This window comes from Rhinopithecus roxellana, chromosome 7 (genome assembly GCF_007565055.1).
Source record: "Rhinopithecus roxellana isolate Shanxi Qingling chromosome 7, ASM756505v1, whole genome shotgun sequence".
NCBI lineage: Eukaryota > Metazoa > Chordata > Mammalia > Primates > Cercopithecidae > Rhinopithecus > Rhinopithecus roxellana.
The window spans coordinates 146,594,381-146,613,137 of NC_044555.1; the positions used below are offsets into that span (position 1 = coordinate 146,594,381).

The 18,757-nt window shown below is 34.5% G+C and overlaps 1 protein-coding gene across 6 annotated transcripts in view; it reads left to right on the forward strand.

Moving 5' to 3' along the window:
* Positions 1 to 18,757, forward strand: part of DIAPH2 (diaphanous related formin 2) — a 923,693-nt gene that overhangs the window by 230,334 nt on the left and 674,602 nt on the right. For all 6 annotated transcript variants that reach the window (XM_030934028.1, XM_030934026.1, XM_030934029.1 and 3 more), the window contains 3 exons: positions 7,156 to 7,266; positions 12,488 to 12,606; positions 17,956 to 18,072. In XM_030934028.1, coding sequence (XP_030789888.1) covers positions 7,156 to 7,266; positions 12,488 to 12,606; positions 17,956 to 18,072 — 347 coding nt within the window. The remainder of the gene's footprint in view (positions 1 to 7,155; positions 7,267 to 12,487; positions 12,607 to 17,955; positions 18,073 to 18,757) is intronic.

Below are 18,757 nucleotides of genomic sequence, written 5' to 3' on the forward strand. Positions count from 1 at the left end.
GTGTCCCATATGAAACAAGATGTTGATGCTTAGATAGATAAACAGATATATGAACCTATGCTATGTGGCTTGATTCTTTCCACAGTGGTTCTTGAGTGTTGAGATTTTTTTTTTTTTTTTTTTTTTTTTTTTTTTTTTTTTTGAGACGGAGTCTCGCTCTGTCACCCAGGCTGGAGTGCTGTGGCCGGATCTCAGCTCACTGCAAGCTCCGCCTCCCGGGTTCACGCCATTCTCCTGTCTCAGCCTCCCGGGTAGCTGGGACTACAGGCGCCGCCATGTCGCCCGGCTAGTTTTTTGTAGTTTTTAGTAGAGACGGGGTTTCACCGTGTTAGCCAGGACGGTCTCGATCTCCTGACCTCGTGATCCGCCCGTCTCGGCCTCCCAAAGTGCTGGGATTACAGGCTTGAGCCACCGCGCCCGGCCGAGTGTTGAGATTTTACTATAAGCATACTTGTAAATTAGCCATTAGTGTACTCAGATCATCACACATGAGGGAGTAGCTTTGGACAAAGTATTAAGCATTTTTCAGTGAAAGTGCATTTATAAGAAAACAAGGCATCAAGGCTTATGAATATGGAGAAAATTTGTGGAAATTAGCATTTTATAAAGCGTTGAATGAATGTTTGATATTACTTAGGAAACTTGTTCTATTTATTGACAGTTTTATATTGTCATTTAGAAAATACATTACGATAATGGGAGGTTGTTTAGAGATATTTGTGCAATGTAGTCATTTTTGGTATTGACACAAAACTAACTTCTGACTTAAGGATGCCTTTATTTTAAATCTGTTTCAACACTGAATAATTGTCAAACCTATCATTTTCAGTAATAGAGGGTTGCCAGTGACCTCCATGATATAAAAAGCAACAGGCCGCTTTTGAAGTCATTATATTAGCTTCCTCAGCACTATATGGCACTATTGATCACTCCTTTATCAAAGCTCCCTCCTCCCTTGACTTCCATGATACTAAACTGTATTAGTCCATTCTCACATTGCTGTAAAGAACTACCTAAGACTGGATAATTTATAAAAAAAAAAAAAAAAAGAGGATTCATTGACTCACCGTTCCACAGGCTCTACAGGAAGCATGGCTTGGGGAGGCCTCAGGAAACTTACAATTATGGTGGGAGGCGAAGGGGAAGCAGGCACACCTTGCTTCCTGGAGCAGGAGGAAGAGAGAGAAGGGGAAGATGCTGCACACTTGTAAACAACCAGATCTTATGAGAACTCACTCAGTATCACAAGACCAGCAAGGGGAAAGACCTCCCCCATGATCCAGTCACCTCCCATTAGGCCCCTCCTCCAACACTAGGGATTACAGTTTGACATGAGATTTGGTTGGGGATACAAATCCAAACCATATCATAAGCTCTCCTTGTTTTTCTTTTACCTTTATGTTTCATTTAAATTCTCTTATTTCTATGCTTGGCCCTTAAATTTGCAGATTCCTAGAGCTTGATCCTCAGTCCTTTGGTACTCTGCTTTTCTCATATTGATAATCCTTGGGCAATCGCATCTATCCTCACAGCTTCAATTAACTAGCACTCATATGTGATGTCTTTATCTGATCTCTTCTCTTCCTCCCAACTCACAGACCCCATATGTTCAGCTGCCTCCTGACTAGATTTCAAATTCAATATTGTCCTTAAATATACTTATCTTCCTTTTTAAAAAAATCCTTTTCCCTACTCTAAACCTCTCTCCAGCCTTGACCTTCATTCCTCTTGTGTTCCCAATCCTGGTTGACCTTAGTATTACCCATCAGTTAGCATATAGCAGAAACATACTAGTATCTTGGAATCTACCCTTACTCCATCTTCCATTCCATTAGTCACCAGATCCTATCAATTCTATATCCTTAATGTTATAGTTCCCTTCCTCGACATGGTATCCTTCTCTCTGCACCCTCACTGTGCCTTTTTTAAATTTCAGAGCATTGTTACATCTCACTATTTTATCCTTTCCCTATGTTCTGTTCTTCATTATGGCCCCATTTAAATTATCTTCCACAATGTTGTCTTTCTGAAATGCTTTTCTCAGAAATGCACTTCGGAATGCTTAAAGTCCAACATTGGCTTCCCATAGTTCACTGCTTAAAGTCCAGCAATGGCTTCCCACAGTCTCTAGAATTACAGTCTAGTCCTATCCCAAACAAAATACTTCATCTGGCTGTTGCTTTCTCTTTCGCCTCATATTCCACCACGCTTCTACATATGTTTTTAGTCTAGTCATATTGTGCTTTGTTTCCTATAGATTTTATGCTGTTTTATTCCTCTACCTTCATACCTTTGTACATGGCTTCCATTGGCTTGGAAAGTACTCCATTTCTCAATTAATTTGCTCTGTACATTCACATCTTTCTTCTCTCATACTTTGACTTAAATCATCTTTGTTCCTAACTCCTGCTGGGCTAGGATAAAGAAAGACCTTGTTAATGTCAACAGAGTACTTAATAAGGTCAAGTGTGGAACAGTGTCAATAAAATTTTAAAAGTACAATTTGTCACAGATAATGGCAATATGGATAATCTGTCTGAGAATGCCCTAGACCTGGCAATTATTGTACCCCATAGCTCTATGAATTGTGATTAAATAGATAGATGTTTGTATAGTTTTCAAAGCCTGTAAGTTAAAATCAATAAAAGGTTCTAGCATTTTCCCAGTAATTTTATGAAAATATTTATGTTCAAATATTTCCCTTTCTCTGTCACTTAGGTTAAAAAAACAAACTTAAATTTCTTTTTGTAATGCTATATCTTATGCCAATAAAATTGGAAATATTTAAATGTCATTCACTTACTATATTTTAATTATTTTATTTGGGACAGTTAAGTGTTACAAATAAACCCTAGGCATATACAGATGAGCTTTGCCTTTTGAAAGTTTATCATCTGTTTTGTAACATTTCACCCTTTATACCATTCCACCCCAGAACAAAGACAACAGCATCTGGTGACTAAAAAATGTAGATGATTATTGTAGAAATATAATATACTGTTATAGTAAAGGAAGCATCTTAATGTGGTAGAAAACGGATAATGATTCAGTGTAGTATGTAATTATACATGACACAAATGATTGGGTACTTTATCACATGCACAGAGCTGGTAGTTTTTAACTATGTATGTTTATGTATTCATTCAATAGGATATATATGCATCTCATGTTGAAATCTTATGACATCACTGAATGAAAATGCAAATATAGAAATTGATTGTATTTACTAATTAAACATCAGAATTGTGGCCCTAGCATATGTATTAATAATGGAGGAAATTCACTGATTTTCTGTGACTTTAAAATTTTGATTCTCATGGAAGCTGTATTTGTAACAATAGATATGGCACACCATTTTGAAACCTAGCAATTATAAAGACACTAAGCAACAGAGCAACTCTGGATAATGGACTTTGTGATATTCAATTCAAGGGCATTTGTTTTCTTTCTAAGATAAGGGGAAATGATATTAAACAAGATTTGTGTGATATAATATGGTAGAAAGAAATCCAAGGCTAAAGGTCAAGAGACCCGAGTTCTAGTTGTATCATTGGGGCTTATTAGTTATGTGATCTTGGGCAAATCATCCAATCTTTCTAGGTTTTCAGTTTCTTTATTTTTAAATAACATATTGGACCAGAGTATTTTATGTTCTGTCTAGCTTTAAAATCTCATGATTATTTTCTGTCTCTGGAGTTGAGTTTTCTTTTTTTTTTTTGGAAAGCAGATTGATTTTGCATTGTTAGAGGACAATAGAGTACACTCATCTCTTAAAGATTTATATACTTGGAAGTTGAGCATATGAATTTTGAAATTCTCATTATTCAGCAATGGGTTTTATAGTTCTTTGAAGTGAAGGTTTCAGAGATTAGGCCAGATCTCTTTTTTTTTTTCTTTAAAATCTCCAGTGTAGTGCTATTCAATCAAACTTTCTCCCATGTTCTATATCCTTGCTCTCCCATGTGGTAGCTACTAGCCACTTGTGGCTGTTGAGCACTGGGACAATGGCTAGTGAAATTGAGCAACTGAATTTTAAATTTTATTTAATTGTAATTAAATTAAACTGTGATAAGTGGCTCCCATATTGGATAGCACAGTACTGTAGAGTGTGTGTGTGCATGTACGCATGTGTTCACATGCATATACATGCTGAGTATGGAGTGGGTTGGCAGGAAGTAAAGGAGAGGAGTGGTAGACCATTATTTTGGATGATGGGATGCCATTTATACTTTACTGCTCAGGATGTACATGAAGTGGAATTTAACCCTCTCCAAGAACCATTTTCTGCTTTTGCTTTTTTTTTCTTTTTGCATTACATTATATATTATTATAGCCACTATGTATACTAGACAACCTATTGTTTATATTATTGTATATTTTTCTAATTAACTTATAGTTTTAAAGCTACATATCCCCAGTATATTAAGCATGTTGTACCAATTACATTTTATCATCTTACCCATCCTTAAAATCTTTTGTTGTGAGAATCTATGAATGGAGTTTATGAGACCTTTGGAATGTGCTGGAAATTATATTTGTAGTAAAGTGATACCATTTATAATCATGAGTTTCCTCCTTGCTATGTGGCCTTATATAAGTTATTCTATCTGCTTTGAGCCTCAGCTTCATCATCTGTAAAATAAGAATAACAGTAATGCTAACCTTGTGTGGTTTTTATGAAGATGAGATTAGATGGTGAATTATGTAAAGGACCTAATACATTGTGTGATAACTAATAATAATAATGATGATGATGATAGTTTGAGATTTTATATTTAGCTATGAATTCAGAATACACACAATGGGGTTGTCATGTTTATAATTAAGTAGTAATATATTCTGGCCTTTAAGCTAATTTAAATTTAATTTTGTATTTGTAAATAGTGATAATTATTTCAGTTTTGGATTTGAGATAATGTTCCATTCTCTGAAAAGGGCAGCATTTGTGTAATGGCATAAAGGAATAGCAAAAATTTAGATGACCTTTTTGTTTTCCACATTCATATTATAATATACATATTTCTGTAAAAGAATATTACTTTATCAGCTTATGTTGGAAAATGACATGATAGCATGTCTATTCATCTTATGTTATTTGTAATTAATTAAATATCTATTAGAAATGATATATAATAAATGGTACATTGTTAAGCCAGTACCTTTACCTTTTTAAAACTGACTTCACATTATGTCCTAATTATTATATACTATAGTCAATGGATGGAACGTCTTTGTTTTCATATTAAACTATAGGTTCAAATATTATATATAAAGTGAGTATTTAATATCATTGAAACATATTATTAAAGTTATATTGATACATTCATTAATTTTATTGACTTTTATTATCTTTATTGTCTCCTGATCTAAATACTTTTATTTGTATAAAGATACAATTGCAGGACTCATTAACTTGTTTCTTACAGAAATGTTCTCTTTACTTGTAGGGTATTAATACAAGCCATTAAGCTAGAATTTCTTCTGGCAAAAACAATCCTAACAGATGGCAACTTTTCTCTCTATTAATTTTGGATTGGACATGTACTTTGGCTTGTTTGGTCGTGTCATAGTTGTAACATAACAAGAGTCATTCAAGCAAATACAATGACAATATAACCGTGGACATGTACAGTATGCAAATATATAGCCTAACCTATCAAAACTGTATAAAGATTTACATGATTTCCTATTGTAAATAGGAAGGTTAAGTAATCTATTAAAGCATAAGCTTCATAATAACTTATCTGGTATGTCTTTAAAATTAATGCCAAATCTATGGCAAATATTTAGTTAGTTTTCTAAGTGTTTTATCTTGATATTGAACGTTCATAAAAATTAGAATATATTGTTGTATCATTCAGATATCTGATCATGTTAGAAACAACCTTAATCAGCCCTTTTAAACCATGTAACTTTTGATTTTTGAATGTAGATGTGGGGCAGATGGGCTAATCTCCCAAAAAGCAACTTAAATATATAAGATATAGATTCAAGAGTAAAGCATACCTTTTAATCTCTTCTCCCTATTTTGGAAAAAATAACTCTATCATAATAGATCTGTAGATGTCAAATCAAAATACATTTGAAATATTTGTCTTTTCATAATATATTTTTCCCATGCTAACTATTAATTTATTTGTGTGTGCTTCTATATATACTTAGTATCTTTATATAATCTGTTTTTTCCAAGGATTCCCCTTGTAGTTTGACCTTTGAGCACTCTTCTACTCATTCCATTCTTTAAAAATAAAAATAATACATTTAAATGACATGTTTTCAGTTAAACAATTAGCCAGTTACCTTAGATTTGATCAGCATTTTCCAAAAATGCTACTTAGGAATAATTTATGGAATATCTGGCACTCAGCATTTTGTTGATTCCCTTCTAGATTAAAATTACCAGCAAATAAATTCCTTTTTATAATAGGGAATCTCAAAATCAGAAAGTAAGAAAAGCAAAACTCATTTTTCAGTATCAATATATTTAATCAAATATTTTACTTGAAAACAAGCTCTTACATATGCTTTATTATGAAGTGTGCCTTAGTATTAGTGCCCCAGTGCCTTCTAGTTGATCTTAATTCACTTCTATTATTTTTTTCATACCTAGTAAGTTAATCCATCTTACATATTTTAATACTTTATATATTTTGTACAAATCATCCCATTAAGAGGATGGAGAGAATGTAAATCAGTGTAATAATTTATCTAAGTTATCACTGTTCCCTGTTTAATATTAGGGTACTTTTATAACTTTATTTTAGAAGTGTTTATAACCCTGTAGAATTGAGGCCAAGTGTACTGTGAGGACAGCTGGACATGAAAGATACATTTTTGTGATCTTTTCAAAGAGCTCTATCTGCCCGCTTTAGCAATTTGGGTTTTTCAGAGGGAGTTGAATATTTCTTTGTATTATTTTTAAAAGCACAACATACTTCGTCATGACATCTTCGTTAGAATTATTTTGGACATTAGATATTTTGTCATTAATTTTGTTGTTTATAATTAAAGTCATAATCATACTTCTAGAAATATTTGCTTTTCTTATTTTATCTTTATGTGTGTATGCCTTTAGTGAATATATTATCTTAATGCAATATTTCATTAATTTGTTTAATGTGTTTCTTAAAAACAAAATTTGCTTTCTAATTGCAGGTGGCCTGCATGCAGTTTATAAATGCCCTTGTCACCTCTCCTTATGAGCTTGATTTTCGAATACATTTAAGGAATGAATTCCTCCGTTCAGGACTAAAAACAATGTTACCAGTAAGTTGAATGTATACGTTTATTATGCTGATGAATTTTAATATTTTTTTCACTTCCACAAAAGTACTTGAAGCAGAGTAAATAAATGTGCTTTGCTATTTTGTTTTGTAAAGCATTAGACATTTTGTAAGCTTTTTTGTATTTCGGTAATAGCGTTCTCTACATGCAAATGACGATTCAGAATTCAGCTAATAATGTGCCCAGAAGCAATGTATTTTTGTTTTTTGTTGTTTCCCTCAAGTCAAAAGGGAACTTCTTTTCTTTGAATTTTGAATATTGAAAACATGAGACTTTTTTTTTTTTTTTGCAGTTTCAATTTTCATTTAAAATTTTCTACTTTCCTCTTTGATAACTTAGATTGATTTCATTGGTATTCAGCATAAGCATGCATAGAGTTTTGATTAGTATATGCCAGACACATTGCTTAAGAATGTTACTCTTGTTACAAGGCTATAGGAATTTTCCAATGAAAAACAATTTTGTTTCTTAAATTGAATGTGAATATTTGCTGTAATTATGACAGCGTTAAAAACATTTTTGAAATGACTTTATATGCTGAATCTTAAATGAGCACACTTATTATTATAAATACAAATACAACTACTGTGGTTTTATATTTTATTAAGTATATTAACTGAAGAGTGACTATTGAAGACTATGGCTTTGTTCAAGACAAGTAAAATTACGCTAGTGTCTTTAAGCTACTCAGAATATACCTGAGAGACAAGAAGTAAAAGTAAGGAAGTGGGGAAAAAGCACTGAGGAGAGAAAAACAGCAACAACAACAAATGCCATTGAATGTGCATGTGTGTGCCCATGTGTATGACCTAGTTTACCAGAAATACCCAAATTGGGGACATTTCCTGGTGAGGAATCAGTATGTAGCATAAATTTGTAACATATGGTGGGTTACTTTTAACTGAAAGTAGTTGAAACACATCATAATAAGTGGTGTGGTTGGACCTGTTAAACCCATTTTAATAAGATGTATGATTGGGTCCACCTGGTTTTGGAAATTTCTATGTCAATCCCACCTGAAGTGGTTCTTTCATTCTTGGCACCTAAAACCAAGGCATTGGATGCAGAGAATCAAAGCAACATTTTAAGTGACCCATCTAGAGATTCAGTGTGCAGTTAACTTAGGCACATTCACCAATTACAGTTAGTGTGACATATGATTATTCTTTTTTTTTTTTTTTCACTAATTTTCTTTTCATCCAAAGCCTGTAGCCTTAGGTAGCTAAAGATAATCTTATAGTCTTGATGGTAGTTTGCTTTTGAATTTCCTTCTTGTCTGTTTCCATGCTTGTTTTTACTGGGCTGGTTCTCTCTTTATAGTAGCATCTTTGAAGACTTGCTGGCTGCAAGGGCTCTGTAGCATCCTCTACTCATTTACTAATATGCCATGTTTTCTGCCATAGTTGTTGCTCTTACTTTTCTCTCTTTCATTCCCCTCTATTTATAATTGAACATTCACTTTCTGCTTTATACTACTGAATGGCTAGTCAATTGAATTGTGACTATCATTTTAATTTATTTTAGTCCTCATTTTTCAGAAAAGGTATGGTATTGTAGCTCTTGTCCTTAACCTTTTGCACTTTTGTCTGGGTACATTAATCTCTGCCGGGCTCAGTGGCCTCATGTTATTCATTTGGTTACACAGATAGCTAAGATTATGTGTCAGTGTTTCTAAGCTACACTTTTCCATTGGCCATATAGCCCTATATGAAACTTTTTGTGGTACTGTGTGCTTCTTAATTTATATGTTCTTTTTTTAAATTAAAAATATTTTTAATTATGGATACAAAATAGTTGTACATATTTTTGTGGTAAAATTTATATTCGGCCTACCAAAGTGCTGGAATTACAGGTGTGAGCCACTGCGCCTGGCCTAAGTTTTATATTTTTTTTATAGAGACAGGGTTTCGCCATGTTGGCCAGGTTGATCTTCAACTCCTGGCCTCAGATGATCCACCCCAGCCTCCCAAAGTGCTGGGATCGCATATACAAGAGTAGAATCAGTATTCGGGCAGATAGACCTTGAGAAAATTAGAGATCATTTATTTAGAACTGTAGATTTCACTGCTGTTGTTTTAGTTTATCACAACTTGGGAGCAGGACAGAGTGCTCATGGTTTAACATACACTGCATACCTCACATGTCGACTACTATCTAATTAACCTGCTAATGAATTAAATATTTAAATTTAAACCACTGGAATTTATAGTAACATTACATATCCTTTATATATGCAGTGAAGCTTAATAATATGGTTATAGATGAGCCTTTAAAATCCTTACATTTTTTTCTATTTATTCTTTTTTTATATCCAGTTCTAACAAGAATTCCCTAATGTTCTAGAATACATTATATTCAAAGCAGCAAATTAGATGTGACTAGGGCTAATTATTAATTGTTGGTATATGGATGAAAAATTATATGTATCTAGAATCAGTATGAGTTGGGAAAAACTGGTTCTTAGTATTTCAGTAATCCTTGAGATCAACATTGTAGTAGAGTGAAACTTTTTTTCATAATAATTATCAGAATCTTCAAGACAACGAATTTTTAAATTATATTCTTTAAAAATTTATTTTCAAGGTTCCTGTCATCCCGATAGTTAAATTTTGATGTTGAAAAATAGTTTATATTTCATTTACATGGAAATTTCATGTCTGATAAATTTGCTTTAGTAATTTAGAATAAATGAGTTGTTACAAACTCTACAGTGAGTTTTAAAATAGGATTTTTTCTGTACTTAATTTACATTGATTTCTTCTGAAATTTTCCCCATTTGCCTTTTATTTAAATAAATTAAGAAAATATTAGTTAAATCAGATACGTGAAGGAAAAACATAGTAAGAAATGGTGTTGGTAGGCAGTAGGCATACTTTTATCTCTTTAAAAGTCTGAGAAACTCTTTCTTGTTTTAAAGACTCAATTTTGGTTGGTTGTTAATCAGTAGTGTACTGGCAATGGACTTTGATTTCCTTTGAAGTATACTATGTTATAGAAAATTACATATGTCAGGAATTCTGCAAAAAATAATTTTAGATCTATACAGCATGTCTTTTTAAAAACTAACAAGCATAGAGTGTTTCACATAATTAATAACAATGTATTTGAGTAACTTTGTGATAGTTCACGTTTTAAAACATAAAACTTCCGTGATAGATTTCCATTTACTTTTATAGGAGACCCATCTTATTATTTATTATTTGTACTATGTAAAAATTTTTATTCAGTAAATGTTTATTTTATCAAGAATTTATGAATATTTCAAGACTTGACATTTGGCTGAAAGGAAGTTTCATAAATATAAGCATATATATGTGTATGTGTATATGCATATATATTTACAGTAACTTCTCATTTAATGTCATTGATAGAATCTTGCGAACTGCACCTGGAAGCAAAACTGTATACAGTAGGTCCTTGAATAATGTCCTTTCATTATAACGTTGATGAGAAAAGAAAATTGGTTTTGCTATACATTTTTTGCTTCAAGTTGCAGTTTCCAAGAACTACTGAGGACATTAAATGAGGACTGACTCTGATAGACCTGGAGCATTATTAATAAAGAATATTTATAAAATACTGCAGTTACACATGTTTAAATTTTATATTGTGCTATATGTGCTCATATACTATATATAGTATAAAGAATGTCTGGACCTAATAAAGAACTAAATTGCACATTTAACCAGTTATTTTCACTGAAAATATTTTAATTATGCTGACTGATTTTCATGTTTTGTAACGTTCTATGCTAATTAAATGGCAGTACTTAAATTTTCCTGTTTTTCTGACATATTTGAAAGTGTATAAGTTTTACGATGAATTTCTGAGAGAGAATATATGGTGACAAGAATAAAACATACTATAAAATGTGTGACAGGTTGTTTCTGCAGTGACCAGTGTATACCAGTGTATTGGGTTTGTTTGGCTTATGTAATTTTCTAAATAGCATTCAGAAATCACCTGATAATATGACCCAGCAACGTTAGATAATTTTGCATTCTAATAAGTTTCTTCATTCCATTTCAAACTGGAAAACTAGAGCTAAAGCAAGTTATTACTAAAAAGGAAACCAAACATAAATACATTTACTTGTTATGTTTGATATGAAATTATGTAGAAACAATTATTTTCATATGCTCTGCAGGTAAATTTTCAATAAATTATTATGTATGTGAGTGTTAGAAAAAAAGCATCTAGAAATTGCTGAAATTTGTTTGGCTTCAGTAATAGCCATTACATATCTATAATAGTTCTATTGAATAAAGATAGAAACAAGAAATGTATCCCATTTTGTTTTATCGACCTAATTTGAAGTACACCATGCTTGCATTTCCTTTTAGAGTTCAAGCTCAGCTCTGAACATCCTAGTCCCACTTTCGGTATCACCCTTGAGCATCCACAGTTGTGATTATCGATTTGGGTTTTGAAAGCTGCAACTTAATGGACACATATTAAAAGATATTCCAGGTGATATATATTGAGCCCAACAATCTCTAGTGTGGCATGCTTCTAAATTTTTTATACTATTATTATGAAAATTATCAGAGGTTTGTAATGCATGTGCTTATAATGTATTACAAAAACATAACTTTTATGCCCAAGTTGGTATTTTGTGATTAGGCTAAGCAAAAATATAAGGTGGGGGAGGAGGTTAGATGTACAGCTTAATAAAAAGTCCAAACGCCTTTTTGCTTTAAAATCACAAAATATCTTTTAAAATAAATGTGTTTATACATCTTTTCACGCCATACTTGGGACTGTTGTGCTTGAATATATCCTTGCATTTGTTCTTCGTTAATACAATTGATCTGTATTTGCATTTTTTGCCAGAGGCATATGTGAATGTTCTGACTGCATGAGTTCTTTTGCAATCTTTGATTAGTGTGTTTAGTCAAAACGACAGCATTTAATTTGGGTTGTTAGCAGTTAGTTTTTTTCTGTTGTAGAACTGATCGCTAATTTTTTAATGTGAGTAATCAAAATGTAGGGCATGGAAAAAAATTAAGTGAATGCAATGAGGTCCTTTTATTTTGAAATAGAAGAATTCAGCTACATTTACTTTCAGAAAACCAAGTGCCCGCGTCAATATTTGAAATTGCTTCTGTGTTTATAAATGAATAATTGTGTTCTGCCCTTTATTACCTAAATATGCTGTTGTCAAACTGTTATTCATGTGTTAAGTTTTATGTTTATATATTAGGATCTAAAAGAAAAAGAGAATGATGAGCTTGATATTCAGTTGAAAGTATTTGATGAAAACAAAGAAGATGACCTAACTGAATTATCACACCGTCTCAATGACATTCGAGCAGAAATGGAATATCCTTTGACAAACCACAAAACAATTTTGTGTGCGCTGTGAGAAAGGGATTTGTGGGCAATTTTGTGGACCATTATTCGAGTTCTTGTCTGTCAGCCCAATTTATATCCATTTATTTATATTAGAACCTTACTATAATGCTGTCCTTGAGATTCATGTTGGGGAATTGTCAGGCTGTCTTGATGATTTACACAGAGTGTATTGAAATCTGCACAATGGCTCACAGTATTATAGGTATACTCTGCTCAGTGGTCTTGAATAAAGAATAGCATAAGGCAATGTATCTTACATGTAAGGATTTTTTGGGGGAAAAGTTCACTGCGTTCATATGTGACTATAGGTGAAATACTTACTCAGTTTATTAAATCAAGCTTCAGTGACTTAGAGATACAAGGCAATTCAAATAACTGTTTTATTTTGTATTCAAATATTTGTGTTTCTTAACAGTAACAAAAATGTTTAGATGCAATAGTATCTGAATATAGCAAAGCTATGTGGTAGAAGCATCTGAGTCAAATACAACTAGCGTATAACCTTCCGACGGCAACAATTTTATATGAAATTATTTTAGATCTAAGAGGTGGTTGTCATAGCATTGCTGGCCATTTGTTTCACACCTGTTATGTTTCTTACTTAATGGATTCTGGTGAAGTTGTGAAACATGTCAGAACCAAAGTGACCTTTGAGTTGGAATTTTTCTCAGTAATGTTTTCTTCCCTTTTCTGCTCCTCGCCCCCACTCCCCAAATCTGGAAGTAATATTCCCCTCCTTGAAATACCCAAAGTACCTTATTTGTTCTATTTTATTTATGTACACTTCTGTGCCCCTGTGAGATTGAGGGCAGAAATGTTACGTTTAATCTTTTTTCCTTCAATGCACCTATGAAAGTCTTACACACAGGTATTGGATAAGTGTGTGTGCAATGAATAACAATGTTATTATTGTAAGGAATAATTTCTAGTAATTTTTATTCATCATTAGAGATGCCAGTCTACTGTGGCTTCTATAATGTTAAATGTTTTTCATATCAATTAATATCTTGCTTTACATAGATTTCTCTTATAATCAAACTTCACCATAAAGCTATTTTTGGATCCATTGTGTAGCCATTTAAGGACCTTATGAGACTTTAGCACAACACTCTTATGTAGGGTCTAAGAAGTAAGCCATCGTATGCTTAATTCTTTTTTTTTTCTATTCGTATATTTATTTAATTTTTTTTTATTATACTTTAAGTTCTAGGGTACATGTGCATAATGTGCAGGTTTGTTACATATGTATACTTTTGCCATGTTGGTGTGCTGCACCCATCAACTCGTCAGCACCCATCAATTCGTCATTTATATCAGGTATAACTCCCAATGCAATCCCTCCCCCCTCCCCCCTCCCCATGATAGGCCCCGATGTGTGATGTTCCCCTTCCCGAGTCCAAGTGATCTCATTGTTCAGTTCCCACCTATGAGTGAGAACATGCGGTGTTTGGTTTTCTGTTCTTGTGATAGTTTGCTAAGAATGATGGTTTCCAGCTGCATCCATGTCCCTACAAAGGACGCAAACTCATCCTTTTTTATGGCTGCATAATATTCCATGGTGTATATGTGCCACATTTTCTTAATCCAGTCTGCCACAGATGGACATTTGGGTTGATTCCAAGTCTTTGCTATTGTGAATAGTGCCGCAATAAACATACGTGTGCATGTTTCTTTATAGCAGCATGATTTATAATCCTTTGGGTATATACCCAGTAGTGGGATGGCTGGGTCATATGGTACATCTAGTTCTAGATCCTTGAGGAATCGCCATACTGTTTTCCATAATGGTTGAACTAGTTTACAATCCCACCAACAGTGTAAAAGTGTTTCTATTTCTCCACATCCTCTCCAGCACCTGTTGTTTCCTGACTTTTTAATGATTGCCATTCTAACTGGTGTGAGATGGTATCTCATTGTGGTTTTGATTTGCATTTCTCTGATGGCCAGTGATGCTGAGCATTTTTTCATGTGTCTGTTGGCTGTATGAATGTCTTCTTTTGAGAAATGTCTGTTCATATCCTTTGCCCACTTTTGGATGGGGTTGTTTGTTTTTTTCTTGTAAATTTGTTTGAGTTCTTTGTAGATTCTGGATATTAGCCCTTTGTCAGATGAGTAGATTGTAAAAATTTTCTCCCATTCTGTAGGTTGCCTGTTCACTCTGATGGTAGTTTCTTTTGCTGTGCAGAAGCTCTTTAGTTGAATTAGATCCCATTTGTCAATTTTGGCTTTTGCTGCCGTTGCTTTTGGTGTTTTAGACATGAAGTCCTTGCCCATGCCTATGTCCTGAATGGTACTACCTAGATTTTCTTCTAGGGTTTTTATGGTATTAGGTCTAACATTTAAGTCTCTAATCCATCTTGAATTAATCTTCGTATAAGGAGTAAGGAAAGGATCCAGTTTCAGCTTTCTACTTATGGCTAGCCAATTTTCCCAGCACCATTTATTAAATAGGGAATCCTTTCCCCATTTCTTGTTTCTCTCAGGTTTGTCAAAGATCGGATGGCTGTAGATGTGTGGTATGATTTCTGAGGACTCTGTTCTGTTCCATTGGTCTATATCTCTGTTTTGGTACCAGTACCATGCTGTTTTGGTTACTGTAGCCTTGTAGTATAGTTTGAAGTCAGGTAGAGTGATGCCTCCAGCTTTGTTCTTTTGACTTAGGATTGTCTTGGCAATGCGGGCTCTTTTTTGGTTCCATATGAACTTTAAAGCCGTTTTTTCCAGTTCTGTGAAGAAACTCATTGGTAGCTTGATGGGGATGGCATTGAATCTATAAATAACCTTGGGCAGTATGGCCATTTTCATGATATTGATTCTTCCTATCCATGAGCATGGTATGTTCTTCCATTTGTTAGTGTCCTCTTTTATTTCACTGAGCAGTGGATTGTAGTTCTCCTTGAAGAGGTCCTTTACATCCCTTGTAAGTTGGATTCCTAGGTATTTTATTCTCTTTGAAGCAATTGTGAATGGAAGTTCATTCATGATTTGGCTCTCTGTTTGTCTGTTACTGGTGTATAAGAATGCTTGTGATTTTTGCACATTGATTTTGTATCCTGAGACTTTGCTGAAGTTGCTTATCAGCTTAAGGAGATTTTGGGCTGAGACAATGGGGTTTTCTAAATATACAATCATGTCATCTGCAAACAGGGACAATTTGACTTCTTCTTTTCCTAACTGGATACCCTTTATTTCTTCCAGTTGATCGAGTCGGTTACTGAAGCTTGTGGATTTGTCACGTATTTCTCATGTCATGGTTTTCTTCTCTGTCATTTCATTTATGACCTTCTCTGCATTAATTATTCTAGCTATCAATTCTTCCACTCTTTTTTCAAGATTTTTAGTTTCTTTGCGCTGAGTACACAATTCCTCCTTTAGCTCTGAGAAGTTTGATGGACTGAAGCCTTCTTCTCTCATCTCGTCAAAGTCATTCTCTGACCAGCTTAGATCCGTTGCTGGCAATGAGCTGCGCTCCTTTGCAGGGGAAGATGCGCTCTTATTTTTTGAATTTCCAGCTTTTCTGCCCTGCTTCTTCCCCATCTTTGTGGTTTTATCTGCCCCTGGTCTTTGATGATGGTGACGTATTGATGTGGTTTTGGTATAGGTGTTCTTCCTGTTTGATAGTTTTCCTTCTAATAGTCAGGACCCTCAGCTGTAGGTCTGTTGGAGATTGCTTGAGGTCCACTCCAGACCCTGTTTGCCTGGGTATCAGCAGCAGAGTTTGCAGAAGATAGAATATTGCTGAACAGCGAGTGTACCTGTCTGATTCTTCCTTTGGAAGCTTCCTCTCAGGGGTGTACTCCACCCTGTGAGGTGTGGGGTGTCAGACTGCCCCTAGTGGGGGATGTCTCCCAGTTAGGTTGCTCAGGGGTCAGGGACCCACTTGAGCAGGCAGTCTGTCCGTTCTCAGATCTCAACCTCCGTGTTGGGAGATCCACTGCTCTCTTCAAAGCTGTCAGACAGAGTCGTTCGGGTCTGCACAGGCCTCTGCTGCTTCCCCTGTTGTTTTTTAGCTGTGCCCTGTCCCCAGAGTTGGAGTCTACAGAGACAGGTAGGTTTCCTTGAGCTGCTGTGAGCTCCACCCAGTTCGAGCTTCCCAGCGGCTTTGTTTACCTACTTAAGCCTCAGCAATGGCGGGCGCCCCTCCCCCAGCCTTGCTGCTGCCTTGCGGTTAGATCACAGACTGCTGTGCTAGCAATGAGGGAGGCTCCGTGGCCGAGGGACCCTCCCAACCAGGTGTGGGTATAATCTCCTGGTGTGCCCGTTTGCTTAAAGCGCAGTATTGGGTTGGGAATTACCCGATTTTCCAGGTGTTGTGTGTCTCAGTTTGCCTGGCTAGGAAAAGGGATTCCCTTCCCCCTTGCGCTTCCCAGGTGAGGCAATGTCTTGCCCTGCTTCAGCTCTCGCTGGTCGGGCTACAGCAGCTGACCAGCACCGATTGTCTGGCACTCCCTAGTGAGATGACCCCAGTACCTCAGTTGAAAATGCAGAAATCACCGGTCTTCTGTGTTGCTCGCGCCGGGAGTTGGAGACTGGAGCTGTTCCTATTTGGCCATCTTGCTCCGCCCCCCGTATGCTTAATTCTACTTTGGAGAAAATGTTGACATTTGAGGTTATTTTAGGATATTAAATTACATCTTGTCTTTTATCTTTATTTTACCTTGGTTTTCCAGGTCCTCACTTTTATTCCAAAAATGGATCCATTTGTGGAAATCTGATTTCTAGTTTACTAGAAGCATCTACATTTATGCCACTCTTTATATCTTGTCTCTACTTCTCATTTTTTATCAAATAATGAAATACAAATGAATGCAAACAATAATAATTGCAGATTTAGGCAGTATTTCATCTGGATAAAATAAAACTGATTTTGTGACCTTTTAGCAGTTTACAGCAGTTAATTTGCCTTCTATCTTATGTGGCAGTGAAAATAGAGTAGTAGTTATTTGCATAAATAATATAGGTCCTCTATCACAACTACAGGAAGATCAAAAGGAGACCATTTTCACGTATGGCATTGCTGTTCCAATGGTGCCAGCTATAATCTGAACTTTAAAATATGTATAACGGATCAATTAACATTTTGGCAGTCAGATGGTCTCAGACATGCTCTTGAGGTCCGTCTCTCTAGTTAAAAGATCAAAATGATTCCATAGAATCATTACTTTATGCAGATGTTTAAGTACTGGATCATAGAGTTGAAGGTTTAGAAATAGTAATGGAAGCAAGATTATAAGTCGATGTTTTACAAAGTTAAACTCCTTTGTTATGAATGAGACTCCCATCAAGAATCTTTAATATTTTTCCTTTACTTTCTACTGATATGAATGAAGTCTACCATCTTCTATATAATATGCTGAAGGACACTGCTGCTGAAAATTACTTCTTATCCATTCTACAACATTTTTTGCTCATCAGAAATGATTATTATATCAGGTAAGAGGCAGTTCTGAGAGTACTATATTTATAATTTGAATTGGGTATTAAAGGAAAATGAACAATGTAGTGGGACCTATGCAATATATGCATATATATACACAGAGGGTGTAACAGTTTGATTCCTTTGGTAACATTTTTTAAAAGGTGTTCATTTTTTAAATTTGGCCAGAAGAGAGAGATGCACTTTTAAAAATGGGTACTCCAGTGATAGGACTTTGGTAGGAATGAACCCAACAGATTGCACTGGCCCTGCAATGAATTTTCTTTGCTAGATAGTGATATCACAGAAAAAGCACTGAAGATTCTGGGGTAGAACTTTAAAGGTTTTATCTTGTGCATATTAAGTAAGATTTTACTGTTATTTCTCTTTTTACAGTATTTATCTACTAATAAATGTGATCTTAACATCTAAGAAAATAATAGTGCTAATATTTCAATTTTATGTCTAGTAATATCATCCTTCAAAATAAATGAGTATGATAATAACCACTAAAGTTAAAAGTTTTAAAATCTAGTTAAATGGGAATATATCGGAAAACGAGAAAGTTATGAAAAGGCTTCTGAGTGACTGAAATTATCCACAGGCTGGTGACCATGATATTATATTTAACTGTTAAAGAGACTCTTAGTTGTTCTTCATACTCTAATTTGCGTGAAATTCTGACAACCTGGGTTCTTTGAT